Source organism: Microcaecilia unicolor, chromosome 5, assembly GCF_901765095.1.
Source record: "Microcaecilia unicolor chromosome 5, aMicUni1.1, whole genome shotgun sequence".
NCBI classification, from domain to species: Eukaryota; Metazoa; Chordata; class Amphibia; order Gymnophiona; family Siphonopidae; genus Microcaecilia; species Microcaecilia unicolor.
Window position 1 is genome coordinate 185,444,677 of NC_044035.1, and position 19,309 is coordinate 185,463,985.

At 44.4% G+C, this 19,309-nt stretch overlaps 1 protein-coding gene across 3 annotated transcripts in view; it reads left to right on the forward strand.

Moving 5' to 3' along the window:
* PARD6A (par-6 family cell polarity regulator alpha) overlaps nt 1-19,309 on the forward strand; it is a 322,963-nt gene that overhangs the window by 207,865 nt on the left and 95,789 nt on the right. For all 3 annotated transcript variants that reach the window (XM_030203655.1, XM_030203656.1, XM_030203657.1), the window contains exon 3: nt 18,630-18,701. In XM_030203655.1, the coding sequence (XP_030059515.1) occupies nt 18,630-18,701 (72 nt within the window). The remainder of the gene's footprint in view (nt 1-18,629; nt 18,702-19,309) is intronic.

Sequence of the window (19,309 nt, forward strand, 5' to 3'; positions counted from 1 at the left end):
ATTCACAGCTGTAGGCTGAAACCGGGTCATAAATTCATAGATTAGAAAGAGAGGTTCTGAACCAGCTAAGTTTGTATTTTTCATTAGCACTAATGCAGACTAGTCTAATCTGCCCCTCCAGATACCAAAGGGTTATTAGCAAGAAGACCATGGAAGGGGGAGGGGGGGGGGGGGGGGAGAAAGAGAGAGAAGAAATCAGCAAAGTAATTATGTAAATGAGTGTGCTCTCTGTAATGTGTTTAATGGCCTATGGCAGGAACTGTGCACATTTTCCTGTCCTGTGTCTGGCTGAAAAATATTATTTCAGGCCTCTGTCTGTCGTTATATATCTCAACGCCTAGCTGAGGCTTAGAATCTTCTTGCTTTGTCCAAAAAGTTCCCTGATCAGACCATATGCTTATATGGCTTAAGTTTAAGGCCTCTACACCACAGCTGAATCAGTTTATTGATTCAGAGAGGTACTGGCAGAAGGTGGAACATAAACTGAGAAATAGGAGTATGGAGTCTACTGAGCACTTGATTGAAGATTGGAATTGTGTGTGGTGTTAGGCCCTCTAAAATCTCTAAAATGTTGGTAAACAGGGCCAAATCGTCTGAGTTGCATGTAATGAAACAGGAATTAAGGAGGTGCTCTTATGAGAAGTAATTGAAGAAGGATTATCAGATTATCAATCAATTGCATTGAGGAAGAATTATCAAATACTAGCCCTTAAGATTAAGAAGAATAGATTTACAGAAAGAAAACTGCCATTCATTGATTCAACTAAAGAAATGTTTGGAGTACCATGATATTTGGTATTTGGGATGAAAGCAGGGACTGCAGTAGAAAGACCAAATAGGAACTGGTATTATTTTTTTTTCAAGAGAAGATAGCTAAGGCTGAAAAGGAGGTAGAAACTTGAATAAATAGTATACAATTCCATTTTAGGACAGAGAAATCTGAAGTAACATCAGCATAGGCAGGACATGGCAGAGAGTAGGCTTCCAGGGTTGGCCGGTGATCACTGACACTGCTGTCAATGAACTGGAAGGGTGAGAACTTCCAGGGGGTGAGGGTGGGGGCAGGAGGAGGAAGGGAAACGAGAAGAGCTAGTCTGCTCCAGGGGGAGAGTGGGGGGAACTGTGCCTCACCTTGGGGGGGGGGGGGGGGAGAGATGCCTTGAAAAACTGGAGTGGCAAAGGGGTGGCAACAGTGGCGTACCAAGGGCGGGGCAGTGGGGCGCGGTCCACCCCGGGTGTCAGCAGGTGTGGGGGGGGGGTGCTCCGCCAGCGCCACAGTCCCCACCTGCCTACCAGTTCCGTGGACAGACGACCCTCTTCTCCTGTCACTTAGCACCTGACCATGCCTTTTTAAAAAATCTGTGAAGTAGCGGCACAGCGCAGCACCTTGTGTCTGTGTGTTCTGCGTGTAAAGGAAGCAAATCGCCTCATCGACTGGCCTTCCCTCACTGTGTCCCGCCCTCGTGGAAATAGGAAGTTACATCAGAGGGCGGGACACAAGGAAGGCCAGCCGACAAGGCAATTTACTTCCATTACACGCAGAGCAGACAGATGCGAGGCGCTGCGCCACCACCTTCACAGATTTTTTTTTAAAAGGCTGGGTCAGGTGCCAGGTGGAGGGAGAAGAGGGTCGTCTGTCCACGGAGCTGGTAGGCAGGTGGGGAATGGGTCGAGGAGGGGAGGGAAGGGGGGCTCAGATGGGAGAAGGGGACTGGGTCGAGGAGGGGAGGGAAGGGGGGCTCAGATGGGAGAAGGGGACTGGGTCGGGAGGGGGATCAGATGGGAGAAGGGGACTGGGTCAGGGAGGGGGGGCTTTGATGGAAGAAGGGGGTCTGGAACCGGGGTCTGAGAAGGGGGCAGAAGGGAGAATGAGGCCATGCCTGGGGCAGGTGGGAGAATGGGTCTGGGGATGAAAAGGGGGGCCCTAATGCTGGACAGGAAGGTGGCTGGGGCTGAAGCTCGGCACTGGTGGGAGAAAAGGGCTGGTGGCTGAAACTGGGGACTGATGGGATAGTGGGGCTGAAACTGGTGGCTGAAAAATGGGGGCAGATGGGAGATGAGGGCTGGGGCTGGAACTAGGGGCAGGTGGGATAATGAGACTGGAACTTGGGGCCGAAAAGAGGGGGCAGAGAGAGAGGGGACAGATCCTGGATGGAAGGGGGAGCGAGAGGGAGGGCAGACCCTGAGGGAAAAGTCCATTGAACATTATTAATTTTTTTTAGGGGGGGGAGGGTTTGCCAGGTTCTTGAAGCCTGTATTGGCCGCTGTCGGAGACAGGATGTTGGGCTTGATGGACCCTTGGTCTTTTCCCAGTATGGCGGTGCTTATGTACCCTGAATGGGTGGGAGAGGGAGGACAAATGGTAAATTGAAGGGGCAGAGAGAAAGGGCACACAGTGGATGGAAGGGGAAGAGAGAGAGAGGGCAGACGGGCAGATGGTGGATGAAGGGGCAGAGATAGAGGGCAGATGGTGGATGGAAGAGGCAGAGATAGAGGGCAGACAGGCAGATGGTGGATGGAAGGGGCAGAGATAGAGGGCAGATGGTGGATGGAAGGGAGAGAGAGGGCAGACATTGGATGGAGGGGACGGCAGGGAGAGAATGAAGACAGATGCTGGATGGAAGGAAGACAGTGAAAAGAAGATGAAAGCAGAAACCAGAGACAACAAATTGTAAATAAAATATATTTTTTTATTTTTTTGCTTTAGGATAAAGTAGTATTGTAGATGTGTTAATAAATGTTTATAAATAGAACATGTAAATAAGGTAATATTTTTATTGGACTAATTTTAATACATTTTGACTAACTTTCAGAGACTAAAACCCCCTTCCTGAGGTCAGGATTGGATACTGTAACAACACTATACTGTATGGACCTGAGGAAGGAGGTTTTGGCCTCTGAAAGCTAAATGTATTAGTCCAATAAAAAGGTATTATTTTATTTTCTATATTTGTTTTATTTCTATTTGTTAATTTGTAAAGTGGTGATTGGTATTTGTTAGTTTTTTTCAAATTTACATTTTCTGTTTCTGTGGTGTTGCATTGTATGCAGAATCTAGCATCTTGGGGTTTCAGTTTAATTTTTGTCTAAATAGAAAGTTTATGATTACTTATTCTATAGTGGATTAGGGTGTATCTGTGTTTGTGAAAAAGACATGGCTTTCAGTTGGCATTGACTGTGCAGGATCGACGATCTGTACTATTCTGTCTGGTTTCATTTTACAATAGGTGAATTGATGTTCTAGTGCTCACTGTAGTGTTTAAGATGCTTTCCTTTTCTTTGAGTGATTCGTAGAAATTACTGCTTATGGTATGCTAGAATTGCTCTATAGGTCCTGAGTGTTTTATATTCTCGGTATGCCTAGTACTGGATTTTGGAGGGGGGTGTTAAAGAATGACCGGCCCCGGGTGTCAACTACGCTAGGTATGCCACTGGGTGGCAAACCATTTTTTGGGGTGGTACTTGCATCCTCATAGTGCCATCTATGCTAAGAAGGCTCAGAGTAAGTTGTGACTGATACAACAGTTGCATTCAGTGTTAAGATCACAGTATTTTAAAACTGTACTTCAGGCCACTATCCTATTGTAATGCTCTCTGTGTGGTTCTCTCAAATAAATGATATGTACAAATTACAAAAGATTCAGAATTGATCAGTTAAACTGGTAATACGGAGTGCAAAATGGCACAGGATAGAAAGATAGAAAAATTTAGGCAGATAAAGGCCATATGGCCTATCCAGTATGCCCATCCATGCCATCTACTCTCCCTATCACTCCTTAGAGATCTTATATATTTGTAACATAGTAACATAGTAAACAGGGGCGTAGTCAGACCTCGGCGGGAAGGGGTTCAGAGCCCAAGGTGGTGGGGCACATTTTAGCCTGCCTCCCCCAGCCGACCCCCTCCCCTGCCACCGACCCTCCCCTGCCACTTCCCCACCACCACCACTGCAAGGTACCCAACCCCCACCAGCCTTAGTCTTCAGCATCGGTCTCCGGCGCGTTCGCTGATCTGTGCTGCTGTGCTGTCTTCTTGAGTCCTGGTGTCCTCCACGTTCCTTTAAGTGAAACTGAGCAGGATTCAAGAAGACAGCAGCACAGATCATCGAACGCACCAGAGACCGGCGCTGAAGAAGACTAAGGCTGGTGGGGGTTGGGGACCCCCCCCCCCCCCCGCAAAGGTACCTTGTGGCGGCAGCGGGATTCAAAAGTGGAAGGGGCCAGGACTAAATCTGTGGGGGCCCATGCCCACGTGGCCCCACCTAGCTACGCCCCTGATAGTAAATGACGGCAGATAAAGACCTGTACGGTCCATCCAATCTGCCCAACAAGATAAACTCATTTTACATGGTATGTGATACTTTATACCCGAGTTTAATTTGTCCTTGCCATTCTCAGGGCACAGACTAGAAGTCTGCCCAGCACTGTTCTTGTACTAAGTGCTGAATCTAACGTCGAAACCCCTTAAAATTTACACTCCAGCCCTAAAGTATCTATTCAGTCACGATCAGGTCATAGATTGTAGAAGTCTGCCCAGCATCAGTTTCGCTTCCCAATTACCGTTGTCACCACCTAATCTCCACTAAGATTCCGTGGATCCACTCCTTCTAAACAGGATTCCTTTGTGTTTATCCAACGCACATTTGAATTTCATTACCGGTTTCATCTCCACCACCTCCCGCAGGAGGGCATTCCACATATCTACCACCCTCTCTGTGAAAAAATACTTCCTGACATTACTCCTGAGCCTGCCCCCTTCAACCTCAATTCATGTCCTCTAGTTCTACCACCTTCCCGTCTCCGAAAAAGGTTTGTTTGCGGATTAACTACTTTCAAATATTTGGACGTCTATGTCATGTCACCCCTGTTTCTCCTTTCCTCCAAGGTACACATGTTCAGGTCGGCAAGTCTCTCCTTGTACGGTTTGCAACACAAATTCCATACCATTTTTGTAGCTTTTCTTTACACCGCTTCCAGTCTTTTTACATCTTTAGCAAGATACGTCCTCCAAAACTGAACACAGTACTCCAAGGAGGGCCTCACCAGTGACTTGTAGAGGGGCATCAACACCTCCTTTCTTCTGCTGGTTATACCCCTCTCTATTCAGCTTAGCATCCTTCTGGCCACGGCCATCTCCTTGTCGCATTGTTTCTTCACTTTTAGATCCTCAGATACCAACACCCCCTCTCCTGAGTTGAGCTTACTAATCTCTCCCCTCCTATCCGGTATCTCTCTCTTGGGTTTCTAAACCCCAAGTGCATCACTCTACACTTCTTGGTATTAAATTTGTGTCCAGCTCACTTGAATTCAGATATTGTTTTTGTCTCCACCGGCCCCATTGCTTTGTCCACCTTTAGCTTAGCCAGCTCCTCACAAGCACAGTCCTCTGAAAATCGTTCAGGGAGTACCACCCTATTTGTGTTTGTCTTCTGTGGTTGTGCTCCCAGCCCTTCAGCTGTCAACACAGAACAGAAATATTTGTTAAGTAATGCCGCCTTATCTTTATCAGCTTCTACATATTCCTCCCCTTCACAGGAGTACACTCTTTTTAATACTACTACAACTACTAATCATTTATATAACGCTACTAGATGTACACAGCGCTGTACACATTATATGCAGGTACTTTGTCCCTAGAGGGCTCACAATCTAAGTCTTTGTACCTTGGGCAATGGAGGGTTAAGTGACTTGCCCAAGGTCACAAGGAGCTGCAGTGGGAATCGAACCCAGGTTGCCAGGATCAAAGCCCGCTGCACTAACCATTAAGCTGCTCCTGCATTGGTTGCCATTTAAGTTATATATTCGATTTAATCTCTTGTGCCTGGTTTTTAAGGTGTTTAACAGAATATTTTCTTTGAATTTGAGGGAAAACTGGAACAGTGTTGTCTATCCAGACTTTTGAGATCTAACCACCATAATAATTTTATGGTGTTGGGTAAAGAGGACATTAAGTTAGTTAAAACAAACGAGAGAACCTTTTTTAAGGGTGGCTCCCAGCAGAAGGAACACTTTGACATTAGAGATTAAAAGATTTTAGATTATCTTCAGCTGCAGCAAGCATTAAAGACCTGGCTGTTTACAGAGCTGGGAGTATGATAATATCTTTGAGAAGCAGATGAGGATTGGGGGTATGAGCTGAAGGAAGTTGTTTTTTAATTGGAGTGACGACTTTGTACTTTTAATTTGTTTTAACCATATAATTTTAAGAGTTAGTATGGGGATGGGCTCAAGGGATTGTGATGCTGTCAGCCAATTTTTGCTTTGGTGCCCCCTCCCCCCATATCTTGGGGCCAATCTTCTGGCATGAACTATGCAGCTATTGAGATTCAGTGGTGGCTCAAGGCAAGCTGCTGCCTGAGGAGATAGATGAGCTGATGGCATCCCCTCCTCTACCAAGGCATCCCAAATTGGGCAGCCTCCTGAGATCCAGTCAGGGAGCATAGGGTCCTTCACTAAGAACACCTGTCAGGTGTTTTCCGCAAGAAAGAAAGCAGCATATTCTCCAGCTATATAGGGATCAATTTTCTTAGCACCAAATGTGCAAGTACCGTTCTGGAACCATTTTTAGTTATAGTGTTTGTATAGTTTCATATATAAGGAAAATGGGACATGGAAGCTATGTTCCAGCCAGGGCAGCATCAAGTACACATATAACTCTATACGTGTACATAAGTACATAAGTACATAAGTAATGCCTTACTGGGAAAAGACCAAGGGTCCATCGAGCCCAGCATCCTGTCCACGACAGCGGCCAATCCAGGCCAAGGGCACCTGGCAAGCTTCCCAAACGTACAAACATTCTATACATGTTATTCCTGGAATTGTGGATTTTTCCCAAGTCCATTTAGTAGCGGTTTATGGACTTGTCCTTTAGGAAACCGTCCAACCCCTTTTTAAACTCTGCTAAGCTAACCACCTTCACCACTTTCTCCGGCAACGAATTCCAGAGTTTAATTATACGTTGGGTGAAGAAACATTTTCTCCGATTTGTTTTAAATTTACTACACTGTAGTTTCATCGTATGCCCCCTAGTCCTAGTATTTTTGGAAAGCGTGAACAGACGCTTCACATCCACTTGTTCCACTCCACTCATTATTTTATATACCTCTATCATGTCTCCCCTCAGCCGTCTCTTCTCCAAGCTGAATAGCCCTAGCCTCCTTAATCTTTCTTCATAGGGAAGTCGTCCCATCCCCGCTATCATTTTAGTCGCCCTTCGCTGCACCTTTTCCAATTCTACTATATCTTTCTTGAGATGCGGCGACCAGAATTGAACACAATACTCAAGGTGCGGTCGCACCATGGAGCGATACAACGGCATTATAACATCCTCACACCTTTCCTAATAATACCCAACATTCTATTCGCTTTCCTAGCCACAGCAGCACACTGAGCAGAAGGTTTCAGCGTATTATCGACGACGACACCCAGATCCCTTTCTTGGTCTGTAACTCCTAACGAGGAACCTTGCATGATGTAGCTATAATTCGGGTTCTTTTTTCCCACATGCATCACCTTGCACTTGCTCACATTAAACGTCATCTGCCATTTAGTCGCCCAGTCTCGCAGTCTCGTAAGGTCCTCTTGTAATTTTTCACAATCCTGTCGCGATTTAACAACTTTGAATAACTTTGTGTCATCAGCAAATTTAATTACCTCGCTAGTTACTCCCATCTCTAAATCATTTAAAAATATATTAAAAAGCAGCGGTCCTAGCACAGACCCCTGAGGAACCCCACTAACTACCCTTCTTCATTGTGAATACTGACCATTTAACCCCACTCTCTGTTTCCTATCCTTCAACCAGTTTTTAATCCACAATAGGACATTTCCTCCTATCCCATGACCCTCCAATTTCCTCTGTAGTCTTTCATGAGGTACCTTGTCAAACGCCTTTTGAAAATCCAGATACACAATATCAACCGGTTCCCCTTTGTCCACATGTTTGTTTACTCCTTCAAAGAATTGAAGTAAATTGGTCAGGCAAGATTTCCCCACACAAAAGCCATGCTGACTCGGTCTCAGTAATCCATGTCCTCGGATGTGCTCTGTAATTTTGTTTTTAATAATAGCCTCTACCATTTTCCCCGGCACCGACGTCAGACTCACCGGTCTATAATTTCCCGGATCTCCCCTGGAGCCTTTTTTAAAAATTGGCGTTACATTGGCCACCCTCCAATCTTCCAGTACCACGCTCGATTTTTAGGCACCAATATTCAACACTTATACATGTAGCTTATACTTCTGACTTGGACGTGACAAAACCAGGTATAACCTGAAGTGTCCAGACCAAACTAATAAGCTACATATATAGGTGCTTAATAACAATGCCTATGCATACTGGAGGCAATTTTATAAAGCGTTCTAAAAGTTAGGCACCCAAAACCTAGGCGCTAAGCTAGTATTTTATAATGGCAAATTTGTGTACCCAATCTGTTGTAAAATACTAGTGTAAGTCAGCAATTAGATGCCAAAATTTAGGTGCCACCACTTATACTTGCTCTATGGCAGTGGCGTAAGGGGCCTGGGCTCAGATGCCTTCCAAAACTGCAGCACCCTGACAAGTATTCCCAAGCCCCGCCATTCTAAGAGATCCACTACCTAAACCTCTCCCCCCACCCCCCCCCCACCCCCCGGTGCTGCCTGAGTAGCAAGGAAGTGGCATGCTTCCAGCCACTGATGCCAGCATGCATTGCCCTTGCTTTATGGCAGGTGTAAATGGGCACAACTGAATAGATTTAGCTTACACCTTTTATAGTAGCAGCTTAAGGTGGGTTATATTCAGGTACAGTGGGTATTCCCTGTCCCTGGTGGGCTTAGCTTGTGAGCCCACTAAGGACAGAGAAAGTACCTGCATATAATAAATGTAAACCACTTTGTTCGTACCACAGAAAGGTGGTATATCAAATGCATGACCCCTTAACCCCTTACAATGTAGGGGGCTCTTTAAATAAGTCTTAACAAACGCTAATGAATATTAGCACCAGTGGCGTAGACAGAGGTGGGCCTGGGTGGGCCAGGCCTACCCACTTAGGGCTTAGGCCCACCCAACAGTAGCACATATTTAGCGGTAGCTGCTGGGGATCCCATGCTCTGCCAGCTGAAGACAACCCCCTGATGGTAACGAAAATGGTACTCTCCATGCTACTGCCACCTGCTCATGCTCAGTTTTTAGTGCATGCCTGCTGCAGACTGCCAAGGTGGAAAGAAGTGCTTTCCCACCAGCTAAGATATTTTTTTGGTGCCCACCCACTTCTTGTCTAGGCCCACCCAAAATCTGTTGTCTGGCTACGCCCCTGATTAGCACATGCTAAATATTGCATGTCCTATTTTATGCCTATGGACCATTTCTTAGGGAATGCTAATGTCTATTAGTAAAAGGGCCCCTAGGTTTGTACCTGAGGCAATGGAGGGTTATTTTAAATTTTATACAAAGATAACAATCTTTGAATGATACATCAATGTTTAGGTAACATCTTTAAAAGAAATATTCCAAATATTAATCACTGAAGATAAACATTGATTTCCAATAGTCCACAAAATAAGGGAGATTCCAATTGTCACCAAAGGAAGTTGGATAAAGTAGAAATAATTAACACTTCAAAATTAGAGCAGGTGGTATTCCAGTTTACAATCTAACCAAAATTCCAACATCTATTTGCTCAGTTCTTTTTTCTCATGCATTACCAAAAATCTAGACAGTTGTTCAGGTTCATAGAATATATATGTATTATTTTTTTTTAAAGGTTAAACATTTGCTTGGAAATCTTAATTGAAATGTGGCTTCTATTTCCAAAGATTTCTGCTTCAATTCCAGAAATTTCTTTCTCCTTTGCTAAGTCCATTTAGAGATATCTGGGAAAATCAAAATCTTATCGCCCATAAACTGAGGTTGTAAGTTCTTAAAATACAGTCTCAATAAAGCCTTCTTATCTTGTATAAATACAAAGGAAATGATCAAAGTTGCACAGGTTTTAATTTCTTAGACTGCTCCAAAAACCCTGATATATCCAGTGATTCAGATATTACTTCTGGCTGCATAGGAGCCGATTGAAAATCTTTTTCTTGTATTTTTCTTTTATCCGTAAGGTAATATAATTTTTGCAATGGAGAGAGAGATTGATCTGGATATTTGAAAATCTCCTTTAAAAGTTTATTAAACAAATCTCTAGCAGACATGTATTATGTTTGAGGAAAATTTAATAAATGTAGGTTTAAATTTCTAGAAGAATGTTCTATGTTTTCAAGTTTTCTATGTATTACCAAACGATCTCCTGCTATTTGAGATTGTTGTTCTTGAATTTTAATCAAGTCCGATTCCATAGCAACTTGTTTAACAGAAATCGCTTCAAATTTTTCTTTAATATCTTGTACTTGTCTAGAGTTATTCAATGAGACTGAGATAAATGAAGTACACACCTTATGCAGGTCTTCTAGGGCTGACCAAATAGATTCCAGGGATATTTCCTGGGGTTTCACCAGAGGCTGGATCGCCATCGTACACAACGAAGCTTCCTCCTCGAGATTAACATTCCGGGTCACCCTCGTTGTCGCTCCTTCTAACGCCATTCCTGGCGAGGCCTGGATTCCCCCCATCACAGAAAGATCTTCTGCCATCTTCTTTGGCGGGGTCTGCCGCCCCTTCGGGTCCTCGTTCCCACTCGGTACTACGGCCTCGTCTGATTGCGGCGGTGGAGGGGTTAATGGTCCTAGTGGGCTGAGCAAAAATTCGCTCTCCAAGCCGGCGCTCTTCCTCACTCCGCTAACAGAAATGACTGTCGGTGTGGAAACCAAAAACGCCGAAATGGAAGTTTGCCCCAAAGAGGGGGGTCTCCAGCCTGGGGAGGGGAGGTCCCTTCGGCTTGCCCTTTCTCTTTGGCATGCTCGTTTACTCAAAAAAAAAAGGTAAGGAATTTTGTTCTCAAGCAGAGCGTTCCACTCGTGCGTCCTGCTCAATCGCCATCTTGGAATTTCGCCCCGCAATGGAGGGTTAAGTGACTTACCCAGGATCACAAGAAGCTGCAGTGGTATTTGAATGTGGCTTCTCTAGTTATCAACTAAACTCCTCTAGTCCCCTTCCTCAAAGGATTTACTCTCTGTGGTCCCTGAGACAATGTCAGATAAATTGACTTGTCTAGGAATCGGAGGGTGTGTCGGTGATTGAGGCAGGCTTCCCTAGTTTTCAGCCAGTTTTGTTGCTATCAACAATAGACTACGCCTTTATAAATCTACTCTTGTAGCAGAAGAATCACCTTGTGGCAAGGTGTGGTAATCCCAATTGAAACAAATGCAAAACTAGGGTTACCCTACATCTGGATTTCCCTGGACATGTCTTCCTTTTCAGGGGGCTGTCGGGGGTCCTGATGTTTTTTTCCAGTAAACCCATTTGTCCGGGTTTCTGGGTTGGCGGGGGCTGGCTGGCTGGCAGGTTGATGGATAGACGGGTGGCCTTCTCCCCCCATCCCCCAAGCCTACTGTAACGCACCCTGGTGGTCTAGTGGCGTCTTCAGGGCAGGAAAAAATGCTACTCTTTCTTGCCCACTGCAGCTGACCACCCCCCTACTGCCACTTCTTGAAAATGGCTGCCGATACTTCAAGTGGCGGCCTTGTGTGAGGCTACTGCTTGAAGCCTTGACAGCCATTTTCTAGAAGTGGCGGCAGTGGGGAGGTCAGCGGCAGTGAGCAGGAAAGCGTGCGGTTCTTTCCTGCCCCAAAGAGGCCACTAGGCGTGGGAGGGGAGAGTACAAGCTGCTCATGGATGGGAGGAAGAGAAAGGGGCAAGCTGCTTGTGGGTGGAAGGGAAGGGAGAGGAGAAGAGGACATGCTGTACATGGAGGGGAGGGAATGGAAAAGGGGGAAATGCTTCACATGGAAAGAAGGGGATGGAGAGCAGAGGGGAACATGCTGCTCATAGATGGGAGGGGAAGGAGAGGGGAACATGCTGCTCATAGATGGGAGGGGAAGGAAAGGGGAACAAGCTTCTCATGGATGTTTGCTTTTTTGAAATGTACATCTTTTCTAATTTTGTATTTAGGCTATGGAAGGAAATGCATTTCTGTTACTTTTGCTAGTATTTTTTACTGTTTATTTAATCTGGCTTTCTTGGGGGGGTCAAGATGACTATGTGTCAGGGGCGTGGCCAGGGGCTGGCTGGGGCAGGGGCTTTTTATTTTTTGTGTCCTCTTTTTAATCTCAAATATAGTCAGTGGCGTTCCTAGGGGGGGGCGGTGGGGGCGGTCCGCCCCGGGTGCACGCCGCCGAGGGGGTGCCGCGCGCGCCTGCCCTCCGTTGTTCCATGCTTCTTCTCTGCCCCGGAACAGGTTACTTCCTGTTCCGGGGCAGAGAAGAAGCATGGAACAACAGAGGACAGGCACACGCGGCACCCCCCCCGGCGGCGTGCACCCAGCGGGGGGGGGGGTCCGTGCTGCACCCGGGGGGCGGGGCAAATCGGCGACCCGCCCCGGGTGCCAGCCCCCCTAGGAACGCCACTGAATATAGTAACCCTATGTAAAACTCATACCCCTTTTAAAAAGAGTCAAAGTGATTTTTCTATATTGTTTTTTTATATGACATTCTGCAAATTTGAAGTCTCTCAAACTACAAATTGTTATCTCCATAACAAGAGATACAGTAAGCTCATGGGTCATATGCTAAAAATGCCAGGAATAGGTGCAACCTGATTTGGCAGTTCTAAGGACAGTCGAGGCCTTCTTGACTGATCATCTTCCCAGTGACACCAACTGCAACAATTCTATGCATATGTAATAGATCAGGATTTCCCAAACCTGTCCTAGGGACCCCACAGCCAGTTGGATTTACACATGAGATCAATTTGTCTATTTCTTTATTTATTGAGATTTCTTATTTGCCTTTATGAAGAGATTCACCCAAGGTGGTGTACAGCAGGTATAGTTTAATATAAAAGTTACAATTTTGTTAACAGCATAACAGTAGTAAAAATGACCAAATATAAATGTGAGTACAGTAAGGGGTCCTTTTACAAAACGGCGGTAAGCCCAATGTGGGCTTATCGCTTGCTAAAAGGGAAGTACCGCCAGGCTACCACAGCAGCCCACGGTAGTTCCCACCCCCAGCGCACGTCATATCTGCTGTTACAAAAATATTTTAATTTTTGTAGCGCCGATGTGTACCTGGCAGTAATCACTGCCTAGTTACTGCTGGGTTAGCGTAGGAGCGCTTACCGCCACCTCAATGGGTGGCGGTAAGTGCTCCTTCTGTGAAATGGCTGTGCAGCAAGTGAAGCACTTGCTGCGCAGCCATTTCCTGAAAAAACCCAAAGAACTTCCTTTTACCCAATGCGGTAAAAGGGGGCAGCAGCACGGGTCAAAAACATGCGCCGATGACAGCGTAGGCCCTCTTTTGCCGCAGCTTCATAAAAGGGGCCCTAAATGAGGTAAACATGAGAACAGCAAATTAAAACCTAATAATAGGACTACCATGAAACAGTATCAAAAATATACACATTTAACAGCACTGAAATTCAAATAACAGAGATATAATGCAATGTTGGCATTATACTAATGATATATCTAATAAGCACGCATTTGAACTTTTCAAATAACATGCTAATGAGTTTCTACAGAACAGCTTACCATGTAGCTGAGGGGCCAAGTGCAGATATATAGATGGGACAAAATGGGTGGTACAGAGTCAGTTGGAATAAATAGATGGGTGGCTAAACTCAAAGCATATTATTTGCACAGTTAAACAAGATATTCCGCATTAACCTCAGAACTCCTGTAATCAATTGTCCCACTGTCTCCTCCCAATGTTTCTATGTTGATGTCCCATTGTTATATTCCCAATGATAATCGAATGTCTCACACAACTCTGTACAATGTATTCCATATTCAAGTTGTTACAAATGTATTTCTATTATTCATATCTTATTGTAAGCCACACTGAGCCCGCAAAAAGGTGGGAAAATGTGGGATACAAATGCAATAAATAAATAAATAAACTACCTTTAGCTACCTGGTTGAAAACACACACACTTAGTCTTAATTATAATGTTATCCTCCTATGTTTTATGTACAAATATTTACCTTTGTTTTCATTGTAACAAATTTTGGTTTCATTTGAGTTCTATGTACAGCTGTTCCCCATAGTTTTGGATCTCTTATCCACCTAGAACTACAAGGTTAAGCAGACTATAAATGCCAAAATTAAATTAAAAATTATAAGGAACTGGCTAAGGGGATCTTTTATTAAGGTGCGCTAGTGTTTTAAATCACTCTAAAAACCAGCTAGCGCTAAATGCTGAGATTCAGTATTTAGCGCTAGCTGATTTTTAGCACATGCCAGAAACTCTTGTTCATCTTAGTAAAAGACCCCCTAAGTTACAATCAAGCTAATTTTTGAAAGAGAAGGATGCCCATCTTTCGACACAAATCGGAAGATGGGCGTCCTTCTCACAGGGTCGCCCAAATTGGTATAATCAAAAGCCAATTTTGGGCATCCCCAACTGCTTTCCGTCGCGGGGATGACCAAAGTTCAAGGGAGCGTGTCGGAGGCGTAGTGAAGGTGGGACTTGGGCGTGCCTAACACATGGATGTCCTTGACCCATAATGGAATAAAAAGGGCATCCCTGACGAGCACTTGGACAACTTTACCTGGTCCTGTTTTTTTTATGACCAAGGCACAAAAAGGTGCCTGAACTGACCAGATGACCACCGGAGAGAATCGGGGATCACCTCTCATTACTCCCCCAGTGGTCACTAACCCCCTCCCACCCTAAAAAAACATCTTTCAAAATATTTTTTGCCAGCCTCAGATGTCATACTCAGGTCCATCACAGCAGTATGCAGGTCCCTGGAGCAGTTTTAGTGAGTGCAGTGCACTTCAGGCAGGCGGACCCTGGCCCATCCCCTCCCCCACCTGTTACACTTGTGTTGGTAAATGTGAGCCCTCCAAACCCCACTGTACCCACATGTAGGTGCTCCTTCACCCTTAAGGGCTATGGTAGTGGTGTACAGTTGTGGGTAGTGGGTTTGGGGGGGCTCAGCAAACAAGGTAAGGGAGCTATGTACCTGGCAGCAATTTATGAAGTCCACTTCAGTGCCCGGTTGGTGTCCTGGCATGTCAGGGGGACCAGAGCAGTACAAATGCAGGCTCCTCCCATGACCAAAGGGCTTGCATTTGGTCATTTCTGAGATGGGCGTTCTTGGTTTCCATTATCGCCAAAAATCAGAAACGTCCAAGTCTAGGGACGACCATCTCTAAGGATGACCTAAATTTCAGGATTTGGGCATCCTCGTCCGTATTATCGAAACGAAAGATGGACGTCCATCTTGTTTTGATAATACGGGTTTCCCTGCCCCTCCACTGGGATGTTTTGCGAGGACGTTTTCAGCAAAACTTGGGCATCCCTTTCGTTATGCCCCTCCATGTGTGTAGCAAGCGTCCAGGTGTAGAGTGGTATATAGTCAATCACACTATGTATTAAAGGCTTGAGAGAAGAGCCAGGCTTTCACCTGCTTCCTGTAGAGGTAGTCTCAAGTTAGATGTTGCCCCTCTGGGAGTAAATTCCAGAGCATGGGGGCTACTTCTGAGAAGGCTCACTGGCAAGTATCACATTGGACAATTTCTTTTGATGAGGGTACATACAGATAATGATGCTCCTTGAGAGGACCTTAGAGATCAGGTGTGTAAAGGGCCAGCTTATTAAGAATTCTGGCCCATTTTGTCTGAGGACCTTGAAAATCAAACAGAGTTTTAAATTTAGCCCTGTAAGGTAGCCAGTGTAGGTTTTACAGGAAGGGTGTGATGTGGTTGTGTCGCAGCAATCTGAATTTGTTGGAGCTGATTCAAACTCTTTTTGTTTTGATCAGTGTACAGAACATTACAGTAGTCTAGTTGTGATGTTATCATGGCATGGACCACTGTGGTCAGACTCATCAATATATGAAAAGAGAGTTCATAGCTGCCGCAGGTGATAGAGGCAATTTGTAAAGGTTGTTTGAATTTGCGGGATCAGAGTGAGTGATGAGTCAAGCAGTATCCCAAGATTCCTGACCTGTGATTTTAGGGGGAGTACATACTTCCCAAAAGGTATTTTGAAATCAGGTAATTGTCCACTTCTATTAGTGTACTAGGCTACATTTGGATGCCATTCTCTAAACAACTTATGAAATTTTATAAAATATTATAGAAAAAATGTACAGGAATTAGAGAGAATTAAAAGTCTTTAATTACTCACCCACCATCACAGCATCAGATATCAGTTGTAAAGTTATAACAAAACTTACAAAATATAACATCAGTACCTCTGGTAATTATAAGCAATTAGACTAATTATATAAAGAAGCCTAGTACATTATCTACCCAAAGAATCTCTGTTTTGCTTGAGTTCAGGCAGAGTTTGTTGTTGTTTGCTCATTCCTGAGTTGCTGTTAGACAGGCAGGCAGTTTACTCAAGTTGTGGGTAGATCTGGTTCAATAGGTATGAGTAGCTGCACATCATCTGCATAGATATAGAATTTTGTGTCCATTGACCGAAGTAGCTCAGCCAGAGACGTGAGGTAGATATTAAATAAAATGGAAGACAGTATGGATTCCTTTGGCACCCCACAGTTCATTTCCAAGGTAATGGTGCACTGTTGTTGAACAGAACTGATTGTTGTCTGTCTGACAAATAGGATTTGAACCATGTAAATACTGTGCCACTGATACCTGTTTCTGCTAGCCTTGTAAGCATGATATGATCCACAGTGTCAATAGGCTGCTGAGAAATCGAACAACACTATTATCAAGACACATCCCCTTTCACGGTTTCTTTGCAGATCTTCAAGAACGGACCCAAGAACTGTCTCTGTTTCATACCCAGGTCTGAAGCCAGATTGACATGGGTCTAGCCAATTACTTTCAATTAGCCAGTTGTTGAGTTGAATGCAGACTGACTGTTCTATAAGTTTTGCCAAGAAAGGAATGTTAGAGACTGGTCAGTAGTTTTGAGCTTGTTCTTGTCAAGGGAGCTCTTTTTCAGTAGGGGGGGACGCCACCGCTCTTTTTAATGTTGCAGGCAGCTGCTCTTCCACAAGAGAGGAATTAATAATTTTAGTGGCCCCTTCAATGAAGCCTATGCTTGCTTGTTGTACTATCTTTGCTGGGCAGGAATCAAGAGGGCAGGTTGTAGGCCATAGAACTTCCTCTGTGATCTGTTTGAATGAGTCCCAGATGACTGTGCATGGTGGACAAGAGGGAGTGCTCTCCTCATTAGCTGGTGGAAGCTTTAATGAGACTGTCTGTAGGTCCTGATGGAGACCTTTAATTTTGTTGGCAAAATATGTGGCAAAATCATTGCTTGTTAGTTGTGACTGGGAAGACTGGATCTGTAGGCTGTTGTTCAATATGTTTTGAGAAATTGTTCACTTGTCTTTAGATTGTTTTCTTGTCTTTTAGATTGTAAGCTCTTTGAGCAGGGACTGTCCTTCTATGTTTAAATTGTACAGCGCTGCGTAACCCTAGTAGCGCTTTAGAAATGCTAGTTAGTAGTAGTAGTAAATATTGTTTTTTTGGCTATTGTTAAGGCCTGGCGGTACATTGCCATGTGTTTCTTACAGCTGAGCATGTCTTCATCTAGGTGAGATTTTTGCCATCTTCTTTCAAGTTGGTGTCCTTAACACTTAAGGACCCGTAGTTCTGTGGAGAACCACGGGGAACGTTTGTGAGCACAGCATAGGAATCTTCTATAGAGGTGCCATTTTTTCTAATCGCATTGCTAAGCATTCATTCCAGATATCAACCTGTTCTGACTGTCGTCATCTTTTCATCCACATGGGGGTTGGACAAGGCCTCTAGGAAGTTATCAGTAATATTTCACCAGAGAACAAATTTATTAACAATTTTTAATTATCAAATTTGGATAACATATTATCTTTGTTGCAAACCACTTTGTATATCATATCTGAATAAGAAATCACTGTTGTTGTGAACCGCTTTGAAATTCTTGTTAAAAGTGGTATAGAAGGTGTGGAATAGAATAAAATAAAATAGACTAGTCAGTGGGTGGGGGTAAGGGCTCCCCCCCCCCCCAAAAAAAAAATGGCCGCATAGCAAGAGCTTCACTTGCCATGTGGCCATTTCCTCAAAAAAAGAAAGACCTACCTTTTACCCGCTGCAGTAAAAGGGGGCCTCGGCGCGCATATAAAACACACGCCAGTCAGCTTAGGCCCACTTATGCCGCAGCTTGGTAAAAGGGGCCCATAGGGAGTCATTTTTCTTATTCCTCTGTAGTCTATTTCTTTATCTAAAATTGCAGCCACACTACTTAACTGGTGGCACTTACACATGTAAGTTTGTCAAATGGGGCAGCTACACATAGAAGTTCAAAATTGCCATTTCCATGCATAAGTGCCAGGACCTTCACTTGGAAGCTGCCAGATCCATGCCATTCATCAACATATCTGTAAAATGGCTGCTCTTGCTGCACGAACTGGTAGATACACGTCCAGTCCTGCAGGTATTTTAGAAAAGGCTCAGTGTCAGCAGAGCCTTTTCTAAAATACTGCCAGAATTGAGCGTGTCCTGGATGCCTCAATTCTTATCTTTATGTTCTTTGTAAAATTCGGTTTTAACTTTTCTTCTCTATTTTTTTTTCTCAACTTAAAGATGTCCCAAGATCGGTAAAATGGCAATTGAAGGAAAAGTGCAGCTTTCCAGTCGCTCAGGTCTCCTTGGAACGTGAGTCACCATGTTAAGATTTTTTCTTTATGTACTATTTGGTTTTCAAGTTCCATGTAAAGGAAACTCCCACCCAAGCTGTCAAATGATAACCTGTGTCATCACGGACAGTCTAAGTTTGCTTTCCTATTTAGAGCTGTCAAATTGCCCCATTGCAGGAGGGAGATTTCAAGCCAAACTTGGATTTCTAACAACCCAATTCTGATGCATAATGGGACCAGCAGCACTGTTTTTCGTGGGTAGAATCAGACTACATACTGCTTTGGGATGGATATAAGTTTAAAACCAGGTATAGCCAAAACGTCTCCATCTTGGAACTTGGTAACTTGAGAGCTCTGCCTATCCTAGGTCACCTTAATAGGCTGATCCAGCTCTGGTTTTGCTCCATTGCATGAGGGATTTTTTTTAGTTCTGGCTTTCTTTTAAAGAACTCAGGGGCAGATGCATCAACAAAACGTAAAAGAATTGAAAACGTAAAAGTCACATAGAAAACTTACTGATTTCGAAAAAATGAAGGATGCTCTAAAAAAACAACTCAGAAATGTTCGGTGCGGTATTCAAAAGTCGGGTGCATGAAAGTTTCGCTAATCTGGTGCAATCCCCGCCAG